This window comes from Cervus elaphus, chromosome 15 (genome assembly GCF_910594005.1).
Source record: "Cervus elaphus chromosome 15, mCerEla1.1, whole genome shotgun sequence".
Taxonomy (NCBI): domain Eukaryota; kingdom Metazoa; phylum Chordata; class Mammalia; order Artiodactyla; family Cervidae; genus Cervus; species Cervus elaphus.
In genome coordinates, this window is record NC_057829.1 from 79,755,537 (window position 1) to 79,769,379 (window position 13,843).

General features: G+C 50.7%; 1 protein-coding gene across 1 annotated transcript in view; it reads left to right on the forward strand.

Moving 5' to 3' along the window:
- The first annotated feature begins 312 nt into the window (after positions 1-312).
- The window catches only part of SLC18A2 (solute carrier family 18 member A2), a 40,477-nt gene continuing 26,946 nt past the window's right edge, over positions 313-13,843 (forward strand). Inside the window, exons 1-6 of the mRNA XM_043926035.1 lie at positions 313-409; positions 888-1,023; positions 2,590-2,941; positions 12,108-12,166; positions 12,467-12,550; positions 12,848-12,940. Of these exons, the coding sequence (XP_043781970.1) occupies positions 903-1,023; positions 2,590-2,941; positions 12,108-12,166; positions 12,467-12,550; positions 12,848-12,940 (709 nt within the window). The 5' untranslated portion in view covers positions 313-409; positions 888-902. The remainder of the gene's footprint in view (positions 410-887; positions 1,024-2,589; positions 2,942-12,107; positions 12,167-12,466; positions 12,551-12,847; positions 12,941-13,843) is intronic.

Genomic DNA, 13,843 nt, shown 5'->3' on the forward strand with positions numbered 1-13,843 from the left:
ATCCTGGCCCCTGAGCCCGGAACCCTTGGCCCCTGAGCCCGGGACCCTTGGCCCCTCGCCCTGGGGTTCCTGACATCCTCCCTTTGAGACCCATCCCCTTCACCCGGGCCGGTGTTCCCAGGGCGCACGGCCAAGTGCCCGGAAAGGGGCGAGGGTCTGCTCGGGACCGGGCGACTCCGGAGTCCCGGCGCAAAGCCGGGTCCGGGGCGGGGCGGGGACAGGAGAGCTACTGCGCAGGGAAGGCGGAGGCCCGGGCGCCCCAGCCCCCCGCCCCCGCTCCGCGGCGGCCGTGACGTCAGAGCCGGACCGGGTAAACTGAGCGGCGGCGGCAGGGCTCTGGGGTGGAGACGGCGACCGGAGCCGGCCGGCCAGACGGAGCCCACGGCGGCCAGCCGCAGACGACCCCGAGGTAAGGCCGGCCCCGCTCCCGGCCCGCGGGGCTCGGCGCTGGGGACCGATCGCCGCCGGGACGCGCGGGAGAGCGGGGGCCCGGCTGAGGACAGGGGAAGCCCCCGGAGGCGCCACTCGCGGGGTTCCGAGGGGTCCCGGGAAAGCCGAGGTGCAGGACATCTGGTGCGCGGGGGGCGCGCGGCCCTTTCCGAGCGAGCAGCGGGTGAAGTGGGCGCGGGCGGCGGAGAGCCGGGCGTGGCGGGGGATTCGCGCCCCGACGGCGCTCGCGGGCGTTATTACCCCGTAGCGCAGGTGCCGGTGAGGACGCTTTCGCCGCAGGTGAGCCGAGGGTGGGACGCCGGGGGCCGTCTGGCGCCGTCTGGTGCGCGCCGCTCTGCGAGCGCCCCTCCGGCGGGCCGGGCCGGGCGAAGTCCGAGCCCTGGGGTCGGGGGAGCCGGCGGCCCCGCACGGCCCCTGACCGCGCGCCGCGCCCGCAGCCGAGCCCCGGAGCCATGGCCCTGAGCGAGCTGGCGCTGCTCCGCTGGCTGCAGGAGAGCCGGCACTCGCGGAAGCTCATCCTGTTCATCGTGTTCCTCGCGCTGCTGCTGGATAACATGCTGCTCACGGTCGTGGGTACGTACGGACCGGGCGTCCCAGTCCCCGGGCGCGCCCGCCTTACCCCAGCGCGGTGCGGGCAGGTTGGAGAGAATACGTTTTTCAAAAAGACGTTCCCTGCCCGAGGCTGCCTCGTTTAGGCTAGTGGCCGCGTTTGCGGCTGCGTTTTCCTGGAGGTCCGGTCAAAAAACTGTGACATCAGATAAAACCCAGAACTTATGTTTCCTCCTGATAATTTCCTGCTTCCCCTTGTCACTTTCAACGCGATTAAAAAAAAAAAAAATTCTATGAAGGAAGAGCAATTTCCAGAATTCAGAATAATATTATAATAATTATTACACCCCCCCGAAACAGATGGGTTAATAATGTGGTCTGTCACCTAAGGGAACAGGTCAGCATACCTCCCTCCATAGAAGGAAGGGACATTTAAATGTAGTGACTCTGCAGATGACGACATGGACACATGTCAGGACTCCTATCAAGAGCAGTTTTAACTGTTGGTTTTCATCTTTTTTGCTGTAATAGATTTTTGAACAGCTACATAATTGACATCCAGGTCTCTTAATTAGCCCCATGAACAACGGGTTTGGCACGCATATTTTCCTAAAAAATATACCAATTTTTAATGAATAAAAATGATTTTTTAAAGGGTCATTTCCCTTGTCTCTGTTTAAGGTTCTCTCTCTGGACAGTTTTCAGAGCATCAGAGAGTCAGGTTTTCACTTCCAGGAATATCGGAGCTTTGGGGCTCATCCCAGTAGAGTAACAAGGGCCTGGGTCCTCCTTTGTCTTGAATCCTCTGTTATACACATGCCCAAAGCTTCGATTACATCAGCTTTCTTTTCCTTCATGAAAGTCTCAAGAAGTCTTGAATTTGCCAAGTTGTATGAAACATTGCCGCTTCCCCCTCAAGTAATAGAAAGATAAAGTGAGCCTGGTGCAGAATTTCCAAATTATTACTTCCTGCAGGTTAATTTTTTTTTTCCTAAGACACATAATGAAATTTAGGTTTCTGTTTTCCTGATTCATTCACTTAAAGGTCTTTCTAGCCTCTTTCTGAGAAGCCCTGGTTGACCCCAGGTCAGCACTGACTAGATTTCAGATCGCATCTTGTTTTCCTTTCCTAAGCTATTCCTGTGAAGGAGCCCTGTAAGAAGCATAGGGAGCTTTGGGGCTGGTCAGGTCTGCTGGCCCTGAGAGCTCACACAGCCTCTGGGGCTTTGTTCTCAGAGCTTGTTGTTTAGTTGCTCAGTTGTGTCCGACTCTCTGCAGCCCCTTGGACTGCAGCCCACCAGCCTTCCCTGCCCTTCACCATCTCCTGGAATTTGCTAAAACTTAAGTCCATTGAGTCAGTGATGCCCTCTAACCATCTCATCCTCTGTCTCCCCTTTCTCCTTCTGCCCTCAATCTTTCCCAGAGCTAAACAACATGAAATTGTTCGGTGTCAGTGCAGAGGCTCCCTTTCCTGAGGCAGACACACCACTTCTCAGGGTCTCCTTTAGCATTTGACAAGACCACAGTTTTGCTGGCTTTGGCCCAGGGAGGCTTTCAATGTAATCACCGCTGTCCTGCTCTCGTCCCCAGTCCCCATCATCCCGAGTTACTTGTATAGCATTGAGCATGAGAAAGATGCTCTAGAAATCCAGACCGCCAAGCCTGGGCTCACAGCCTCCGCCTCCGGCGGCTTCCAGAACATCTTCTCCTATTACGACAATTCCACCATGGTCACCGGGAACAACACCGACCACCTTCAGGGGGCACTGGTGCAGGAGGCCACCACGCAGCGCATGGCCACTAACTCGTCCTCGGCCCCTTCCGACTGTCCCAGTGAAGACAAAGACCTCCTGAATGAGAATGTGCAGGTCGGCCTGCTGTTTGCCTCGAAAGCCACTGTCCAGCTCCTCACCAACCCGTTCATAGGACTGTTGACCAACAGGTGGGTTATATTGTTTCGCTCAAGGAGCTAAATATTCATAATTTTGTTCCAGATCATTTTGTTTCTCATTCATTGGTCAGAGTCTGGAGATCTAAAGCTGGAGGGAAAATCCAGTCTCCTTCACCTTACGTTTCCATCTTGAGTCAGTCACGATTTCCCCTTTGGTGCTCCTTTTCATTGCCACCGTGGCCATCATTGTGGGATTGTATGTACCACGTGGCTTTCTCTTCTCTTCCACCTCTGGTCATGGACTTCCCAACAGACAGCCGAAGTGGTTTCCTTCAGGGCTGGTGTGGTCAAGGCTCGTGTGGATGGCCGGGTGGGGAACGTGGGATGTGATCCATAGTCCTGCTGATAGAGGAAGCAGCTCACTGACCCCGAGGCCCTGGGCAGTGGCCCTTCCCCTGCCACGTGCTGAGCTGTGTCCACGTGCACACAACGAAGAGAATTTTTTTCCCCCAGATAATTCAAGCTGCCCACACGAGCTTTATGTTAATCCGGATGTTCTAGAGTCTTTTAAGACCCAGTTATTCTGAATAATGGTTCACATTTCCGTTGTTGGTGGTCATCCAGCTAGTATTTGTTCTTCTCCAGCTGAGGTGGTCCAGGTCTGCCCAGTACTTGGGGGCTGCAAGCACAGGTCAAGGGGCTTGCAAAAGAGGGGAGGAGCTGTCTGTTGCAAAGAGTGGGAGCTGGTAGAGTGGTGGTGGTGGGCTCTCATCTAAACAGTGTGACCCCAAGAGCGGAGATGTGAAAAACGGTGGAGAGGGGCGGTGCCCAGAGTCCTACCTGTGAAGCAGGCTTAGAAGCACAAACAAAGACAAGGACCAGAGGTGGGAAACAGGGCAAAAGAGGGGTCCAGAGAACTGAGGAGGGCAGCTCTGGGGGGACTGGGCCGGGCTGGGCCGTGAGAAGCCCCACGTGCTAGACGGAGGAGTAGGAGTTGGTTGCAGGAGCATTTAGGAGCCACTAGAGGTTCCAAAACCAAGTTGAAGAGTCAGGGACAGTGAAAAGTGAAAGTATTAGTCACTCGGACGTGTCCGACTCTCTGCGGCCCCGTGGACTGTAGCCCACCAGGCTCCTCTGGGAAGGGATTTCCCAGACGAGAATACTGGAGGGGGTTGTCATTTCTTCCTCCAAGGTCTGGCCTTTTATTAACATCCTATTCATCATTTCAAGATGGTGACAATAGAGAGGGACCCTGTGTGGCTGAGAGCGTGGCCAACTCTGGAGGGCTGGGGGCTGTATGAGGTGATGAGGCCTGGGGTGGTGGCAGGGGCTCAAAATGGGCAGGCCTGCCTTCCTCCACACAAGCAGTCCTCTGACACAGAGATTTCTGGTAGGGTACCCATGGTGAGTCAGACGGAAGCACGTTTTCTACCTCTGCGATGTGATTTTCTGGACTGGGTGGTGCCATTGAATGCATTTTAACCATCCCAGGCCACATCCAGCCCACAGGCTGTGTGGCAGTGTTATCAGGCTGCTGCATAAAAAGCTAAGCAAATGAAGGCAGGAAGCTGGGCCGACTGGGCGCCCACCAAGAAGCACCATTGTGAAGGTGGCGGTCAGCGGGTCTTCTGTTCTTCAGGAGGAAAACCAAGCAGACCTCCGTGGTTACAGGGTTTTCTTTCTTTTCACACACCTAAGAGCGCGCCTTAAAATGCGTCTGGTGTAATTACAGAAAACAGCTCCGGGTTTTGTATTCTGAGAAAGCAAACAGCTCAAATGCCATATGGGAAAATTGAGGACATTATTGTAATAACACCTTGCCAATCACTTGGGCAGGACTGTCACTAGCTGTACCGTGCAATACTTAGAAACTCGGCAGAAACGATGTGAGCGTTCCAGTCGTCCAAATGTAAATGGCAAATGAAAAGCTTGGAAAAAACCTCCCATTCTCGTTTCTAATGCTTTGCTTATGCCAAGGGGCAGGAGTTTGTTTAAAACCAGTGAGACCTTTGCCCTATTATATACTCCAAATGCTTTGACATTGCAGCCCCCTCAGGGGTAAAGAATCTGCCTGCAATGCAGGAGCTGCAGGAGACGCAGGTTTGATCCCTGGGTCGGGAAGATCCCGTGGAAGAGGGCATGGCAACCCACTCCAGTGTTCTTGCCTGAAGAATCCTATGGACAGAGGAGCCTGACGGTCTTATAGTCCATGGGGTTGCAAAGAGTTGGATGTGAGTTAGCATGCATGCATGCAAGGCTTGTGTTTGGGCCTCCTAAAAAAAAAATTATCTTCCAAGACAAAACTAATTTCCTTTAGTGACCTGTGAAATTTAGTCTATTTGTATGGTGGAACTTGTCAAGAACAAAATTTTCCGCCCTAGCTGATTTCTCCTAGCTCTCCAGCAAAATTTCAAAATAATCTTCATCTTCTAGCACTGCCTTGTAATGTGGAAATGGAAACAAATGTTAATATCAATGCAGGCAGGCAAAACAATTGAACAAACTCTGTTGTCCCTCCAACATGATCATGATAAGTAATGTTTTCTAATATTTTCCAAGCCCAGTGGATATGAATTTGGGGACTTGCAGCATTTCTGGGCACTCCGCAGCTCTGCTCAGAGAGGTGATAAATATATTTCCGCTTACAGACTCTTCCCTTGTGAGCCATCGCAAATAGCCTTTTGATGTAATTTGTGCCAATCACATCCGCAATTACCAATGAGATGTGTGACTCACATTTTCAGGGTTGTAAAGAACTGAGTTTAAAATAGCATTTTACACTTGGTTAATATGTTTCTGATTAAAGAGTAGTTAAAACTTGAAGCATCAGATCTTGAGGAGGTTTGAGCAAAAGCTTTTGGGGCTGTCTTAGTATTTTTATAGTAGTGGTCCCCAACCTTTTTGGCACCAGGGACCGGTTTTGTTTAAGACAATTCTTCCATGGGTAGGGAGTAGGGGGTGCTTTGGGGATGATTCAATGGCATTACATTTACTATGCACTTTATTTCTGTTATTATTACATCAGCTCCAGCTCAGATCACCAGGCATTAGATCCTGAAGGTTAGGGACCCCTGGTTTATAGCCAAAGGGGTTTGCCACTCACAAGGATAGGCTTCCTTGGTGACTCAGTGGAATGAAATTGCAACCACTCCAGTATTCTTGCCTGTGAAATCCCATGGACAGAGGAGCCTGGCTAGCTATAGTCCATGGGGTCACTAAACAACAACTCAGGAGGAGAAAGCATTGTCCAGACTCTGATGATGTCTTCCTCTCTTCCAGTTCTTTCCACCAGCTTACTGTTATAAACCCGGTTTGTACCTTTAGTTATGGAATATAAATAATATAGGTAAAATCCACCTTTTTGGCATCTACTTGGGCTCTCCCTGGGTGCACCAGGCTAAATGAGAAAAAGTCAAAACAATGAGTTGTTGGATGCTATTTTTATTCAGTGGGAGCGAGTTTAGGAAAAATCAGCCTGATATGAGGGACCTCGATCCTCCCCCACCTCCCTGGCCCTAGAAAAATATCTTTTTCCATCCCATGATGTGTGCTGGTCCAGCATCCCGGTGTCTCTGCAGTGCTTCTGACAGTGGGGCAAAAAGAAACCTCTTGCATCTCCAGAGATGCAGTGGGGAGCTCCTTAGGATGGGCTGCTTGGAGCCACTCATTTCTAAAGCTTCTTGCTGTAAGCAGCACCCACTCTGAAATGAGACACCCAACGTCACACCCATCATAACCCGTTGAACCCCCACATTACAATCCAGCGCCCCATTGTTTGTGGTCACGATGCTGCCACATGAGTGGCTTTTGTGAGTGGGTGACAATAGGAGGCAGCCTCCTGTCTTTTGTTTTAAATATTGGGTAAGATCTCAAGTCATGAAAATAAAATATGACGATTCTTGGGAAGTATTTAAGTGCTCTTTTGGCTGCTGGATGGTGCAAGTAATTCCTGTTTCATTTCCTCTGTAGGTAGTATATTTTCACTGAATAATTTGTGACCAGATAGAGAACAAAGGACATTTTGACTATGGTGAGGGTGGCGATCACAGGTCCAGTAACACACTTTCCAAAGCCTGTGGGTGTGTGTCTTGACTTGATTGCCATCTTTGAGGCTTGTGTGACTTCTTTTCTAATTCCAGTTTAACTGTTCGTTTCATGATTGCACTTGTGAGTGAAATGGAGTAGAAGGACTTACACGAGCAACAGCTGTTGCCATTTGGCCCAGTAAGTGGGTTTTTAAAACGCATCTTCCAGGGAGGTAAACAGTGTGAAAACCACCTTGACATTTCTCTCTTCCCTAAGTCAAGTTAAGAACATGGCAGTATGGTCTTCACTTGCTTAACATAAGGCTTACATAGTAGTTGTATCTTTAGACCCAAGATATTCCAAATGAAACTGACAGCTTGGGAAAGGGTTAACTCCAGGGCCAGGGGGTGGGGAGAGCTCCCTCCTCAGCTTGTCGTTGTCTCAGTGGTCTGCTTTTTATCAAACCAGCGTTAGTGGCTTAATTTATTTCCATAGTTACCTAGTATACTTGAAAGCCAGTTATTCTTCCTCACAAATCTTAGCTCACATCTGAACGACAGGGAGAAAGCCACAGGGCATGAAATCCCCCCCACCAGATCGACTGTGTGTTTTTGTGGTTTTTTTTTTCTCTAGCTTCAGGCAGTTGGTCTGAGGTGGGTTCTGTAGGAATAAGCAGTGACCTTTTCAAAAAGCATCTCCATGGACAGGGAAAGCAGCCATTCAGGAAAGGGATCTCCCATCCCAGACGTCGTGAGGATGGAGAGGGTGTGACAGCGTCTTTGCTTTGAAATCAGAACAAGTTGGCTGTGGATTTGGGTCTTTCCCATGGGAGCAGAGCCCTCACGTGACCTGTACATCAAGGAACACACGGGCGAGGAAGAATTTCAAGGCTCATGTAGCTCACTCCGCACGTAATAACTGAAAGAGACAGACCCAGGGGCTAAACCTAAGGATTTTCTTTTATTTATGAAATGGTTGACCACAAGCTTCCAAGTCCTGTCGGATTTTTTGTGACCCCATGGACTGTAGCCGGCCAGGCTCCTCCATCCGTGGCATTTCCCAGATAAGAATACTGGAGTGGGTTGCCATTCCCTTCTCCAGGGGATCTTCCCGCTCCAGGGATGGACCCTGTGTCTCCTGCATACCACTGGGCCACTAGTAAATGTAAAACACCTTTCTGTTGACTGCTGTTCACCGTTTAGGAGTGTGTTGAGATAATTGAAAAGGGAGGTGTCACCTCTGTCTCCTCTGGTGCAGTTGGTTCCCTTCTCTGTCTCCTATACTGTGTCCTTGCTTTTGTCACTTACCCAGAAGAGGGAACCAAGGCCGATCTTAGCAAGCCTGGGACAAGAGCTTGCGTTAATCTCTGTGGTAAAGATAAACTAGTTCGTAGCATTAGAGAACAGGTATTGATTGCCAGTGATAATTTAGGAACATAATGGGGTTTTTCCACTGACTGTGTATGGATACATATTGCATATAACTTTTATTGCTTTGCGCTCTCTTCTAGGATTCAAATATATGATTTTTACTTTTATTCCAATTGAGTTAACTGCTCCCTGATGCCCTGTGGAGATGACTGTGGGCCAGGATGACTCACGAGGGGGTGATAACGAGATGCTTGGGTAAAGGTTTGCCGCATCAGACATGGCTCAGCTCAGTAACACTTTAATTGAGATGGCATTGAATTGCGGCAGGAGGCCAAATCAGACATTTATGACTAATGTCAATTGAGGTTCTGACCATTTAGGAGACATTGTGGGGAGGCAGAAAGGACAGTGGCCGTCTGCCCATCACTCAGTGACCCTGGGGCCTTGGGCAGCTGTCCTGAGGCAGGTGTTCAGGGGGACAGGACAGTCTGAGGGTGGAGAGCCAGGAGCTGCCCAGTGGGCTGTGTTTGCCTTGGGGCTGAGCTCCAGAGAAGGATGCTGCCCAGCACTTGCCACCGGGCAACCCTGCCAGTGGCTTGGCCAGTGTTGAAAGCGTAGGGCACACGAGTCTGGTAGTGAGAAGGAAGCCCCAGGATCCCAGTGATACCCAAAGTGTCTGGCTTGCTCTGCAGTTGTGGCTGAGTCACAGGCTCAACCTTTGAACCTTGACTTTCTCATCCCAGATGGGGGTTTGGACTGGCCAGCCTTTGAGTTTCCTTCTAGCTTTGCCATTTGGTTTTCCAGTCATGCTTTATTAAAATCCCAAAGCAATTGAGAAACACAGTAGTAGCTGCTATATTTTTAGAGAAAAACACAACACCTGGCCTTGGTTAAAAGAATCGTCCCTTCGTGCACAGCCCTCTGGGTACCAAGCCACCTGGTACTAACAGGTACTGTGGACCCACGCTCCATGCCCCCCATGTGAACCTCTGCTTCTGCAACTGGTGTCCCCACCAGAGTGTGTACTAGCAGGACCTGGCCTTGTCGACACTCAAGATTATGCCCTCTGTCCTGAATTTGGGGCAAGTTACTTAAGTCCCTTGAGCCTCCATGTGGCCATCTGAAAATAGGGTTGGAGCCAGCTACCACATGGAACTGTGACAGTCACAGGTGACTCTGCATGCTTATCATCTCCGGGAGTGCTGGAGCCTCCAGGTCAGAAGGCGCTCACACCAGCTGTGTTCTGCCAGATGACCTTGGTCAGTGGCCGGGCTGTAGGCTGGATGTAATATTACTGGTATTCCAATAGCTTTGACTTAAGTCAGTGGTTTTCCAGGTTGGATGTTGAAAGGGACAAGAAGCCTCTGTTCATTCCAGGGCAGTTGTGTCTTCATTCTTCCCCCAGACAGGCAATGTTGTTGTCCAGTTGCTCGGTCGTGTCTGACTCTTTGTGACCCCATGGACTGCAAGTGCCAGGCTTCCCTGTCCTTCATCAGCTCCCGGAGTTTGCTCAAATTCATGTCCATTGGGTCAGTGATGCCATCCAACAATCTCATCCTCGGTCGTCCCCTTCTCCTCCTGCCCTCAATTTTTCCTAGCATCAGGGTCTTTTCTAATGAGTCAAATTTTTGCAGCAGGTGCCAAAGTATTGGAGCTTCACCTTCAGCATCAGTCCTTCCAGTGAACAATCAGGGTTGATTTCCTTTAGGATTGACTAGCTTGATCTCCTTGCAGTCCAGGGGGCTCTCAAAAGTCTTCTTCAGCACCACAGTTCAAAAGCATCAATTCTTTGGTGCTCAGCCTTCTTTATGGACATGCAATAGTTGCTGAGAAAATAAACTGCCTGTGACTTCTCTCTGAGCCTCCTGGAAGTTTCCTTCATCATTTTCCATTAGTGCCGTGTTGGATCTGGTGTTGAGAGCAGGTTTCTTTTGCCCACAGAAGTAAGAGCACAGAGCAGTCAGCTCAGGGCTGGTGGAGACAAGCAGCTGTCATTCAATGGCATTTGAACTGCAGTTCAGCACCTTGGTATCTTTCCTAGTTCAACAGATTGGCTTCAAAGCCTGCTTTGTGAGTTACAAGCTCACTTCAGGTCACAGTAGAGGGGTCTTTGCTTCGGTTTGTGGGGTGGTGATTGCCTGAGAATGTGAGGATTTTATGGTGCTATTTGTTTTCTGGATGCACATGAAGCAGTTAAAAAATTATATAAGTGTGACCAGAACTTTTAGAAGGTTCTGTTCAAAACCACATATGCCTTTTGGCTACCTGGGGAGGTTAATAAAGTAAGTCTGCAAGGAGAAGGACTAGTTAGAATGGCCCTGAATGGAATTAGCCCTAAGACATCAGTAAGTCAGTTTTTTATACCTCATCTGTAACACGGGGAAGTGGTCTGTCTGCTCTTATCAAATCAGGGAGCTCATGGGTGGAAGTGCTTGGAGAATGGAGTGTAACCTTAGGTGAAGGTATTGTTGATTTTTTATTCCAGCTTGGGGTAGAAGAGCCCTCCCAGGCTGTGTGACTGGGACTCAGGGCTCCTTGTTCCTCATTGGGTTTCTCTCCAGGGTCTGGAGTGTCTAGGGCTGGAGGAAGATGAGGCCTGGAGATGCTCAGGGCTATTCTGGGCTGTGACACAGATCTCCTTTACGACTGTCGCTCAGCCAGTCCTAGCCCCTGCTTTTTTCTGCTTTTTTCCTGGCAGAAAGGAGGCCAGGGGGCAGGAAACCACTTCACTCTCATGTACCATCTGTATGACAGGGACCAAGCTGCTTAATCTGCAGAAACGGGTGGGGAAAACAGGAAGAGAATGAGGGATGAACCAAAATTTCTGAAGCACTTTTCATGTTCCAGGTGCCCTGGTAGCAGTTTAATAGCCGTGTCTCATGTCATACCCACTCCACCTCCCCGGTGGTACCAATGGTAAAGAACCCCCCTGTCAGTGCAGTAGGCATAAGAGATGTGGATTCACTCCCTGGGTCAGGAAGATCCCCTGGAGGAGGAAATGGCAACCTGCTCCAGTATTCTTGCCTGGAGAATCCCACGGACGGAGGAGCCTGGTGGGCTACAGTCCATGGGGTTGCAAAGAGTGGGACATGACTGAAGGGACATAGCAGTCCACCTCTGGGAAGTGGGTGGTGGTCTCTCTTTGAGCCTGGAGGGGGGATCTACTTGAGTTAAATGGCAACGCAGGTGTCCAGCCAAGGGTGTGATACCCAGACACTGAGGTCTCCCCACCTCTCCTGTCTGCCTGGTGGCAGAGCCCTATGCTCTGTGGTCTTATGGAGCAGTTAGGATGTTGAGATTTTTGCACAGAAAACAAGGCCTGTCTTTCTTAGCTAGCCTTATCAGGGTCAAGGTGAAGATAGATTTGGGATTGTCCTTGTTTCCTGATGCCTCTTAGACGTACTGCAGTTGTGTCTGCTGCCCATGGAATCTCTTGATGACCTTTTACTAGAATCATTTGATTGCAGCTGTCCCTCTGGGGAAGCTCTAGCCAAGACTATAATTAAAGAAAGTTTTACAAAATGCTGGAAACAGGGGCTGTGTATTTGAATGTGTTCTGGGTTACTTGCCAAGATTTTATTAACATTTATGCCATAGAAATTTCCCCTCAGAGTGGCAGTCCCTAAATGTATTCACGTTCCAAGACAGTCAAACACCAAAAGGTCACAGAGGAAGCACCAACTATATGAATTTTTAGAAAAGTTGACCAGATGTTTATCCACCCAATCCCAAAGGCTAATAGGAGAAACTCAATAGAAAGGCTTAAAAAAAAAAAAAATACGGAGCAGTCACTAGGTTCTCTCTGTGGTTCTGTTTTGCAGAATTGGCTACCCAATTCCCATGTTCACGGGATTCTGCATCATGTTTATCTCAACAGTTAGTAAGTGTCTGACATTTGCCTTCCGAGTTTGGGTCACCGGGTGGGCTCTGACCACAACCCACTGGGAATTGAGAACACAGCTGGGATGGGGGCGGGGGTAGGTATGTTGGCAACAACTGCAGAAAGGGGTGAGGGTCTTCAGGGTGGGTGAGGTCTTCAGGGAGCCAAAGCATGATGTGGTTAATCCAGAAGTACCCCCACCTGGCTAAGGGAAGCCTTCAGAAGGGTCCTGTTTGAGCATATTTGGTCACCATGCCAGCCGGGTCTACACTGAGCGTGGCCTGGCCACTCTCTCCGCAGTGTTCGCCTTCTCCCGCAGCTACGCCTTCCTGCTGATCGCCAGGTCCCTGCAAGGCATCGGTTCCTCCTGCTCGTCTGTAGCTGGTAGGTGTGGAACCAACTAAGTCCGTGCCCCAGGGGCTTTGGTCTGTGGGAAGACCATAGGCATTGCCTTGGCTGGCGACCCTTTACAGAATGAGCTGGAATAATTCAGGCAGTTAGGGTATCGGTGGTGGTGGGTGGTGGGTGGTGGGTTTTTGGATGTTGCTTGACCTTATGTTTTGTTGGTCTGGCAGGTGTGGGAAGACCATAGTCTGGGCTGGGGGTGGGCGGGGTTGTGAGTCATGAAGATGATTCTGTTGCTTCCAGAGCTTGGCTGTCACCGTTTCTTTCCCTGATTAGGGATGGGCATGCTGGCCAGCGTGTACACAGATGACGAGGAGAGAGGCAACGCCATGGGGATCGCCCTGGGCGGCCTGGCCATGGGGGTCCTAGGTGGGTGAGGGCCACAGTAGAGGGAAGGGTCTGTCCTGTGTTGGACAATGGGCCCCTTTTCACTCTACTGTCCTCTGTTTCCTCCCTACTTTCATGGAGTCTTTGAAAAATGGGACGTGTCCTGACCTGGGCAGTTCTGGGTTCCCCAGTCCTCTCTCCCCGATCCAGATGAAAACAAGTCTTGAACAGGATGCCCTGCCAAGGTCCCTGCCCTAGAACATTCTCCGAGTTTCCATCCCACCCAAGGACCTTCCCTTTTTCGGAGCCTGCCTCCCCGACTTGCCCTGGCTGAGCTCCCAGACCAGGAACAGGCACCTTCCCTGACAGATCCAGGTCATCTGCTTCCTCTGAACCTTCCTGACCTTCGTCTGGGAGCCCACAGTCCCTCCATGTCTGCTGCTTTGTAAGGACCCTGCAGTCCTCCCTGGCCCATTTTCCTGTGCATGTCTGTGCCTGGGCCTTATTTCTCTCTGACCTTTACTTGTGGGGTTTCCCTTATAGGCTCTTGCCCATGTCTCAGGTGTAAAACCACTTAGAGGAGTCGCCAGGGTGGTTTAACACTCCTGAACAGAATATAGGGTGGTCCTTTCACATACTGTCTGGAACCAAGTAGGGGGGCTTCCCAGGAGATGTTTGCGGTAAAGAATCTGCCTGCTGATGCAGGAGATGCAGGAGAGGAGGGTTTGCTCTCTGGGTCAGGAAGATCCCCTGGAGTAGGAAATGGCAACCCACTCCAGTATTCTTGCCTGGGAAATCCCATGGACAGAGGATCCTGATGAGCTACAGTCCATGGGGTCGTAAAGAGTCGGACACGACTGAGCACGCATAGAGGGAGAAGCACAAAGAGGCGGGTTCTGGTCGAGGGGTGGTCGGCAGTCCCGGGCCTGGTACCAGCCCCGCTCC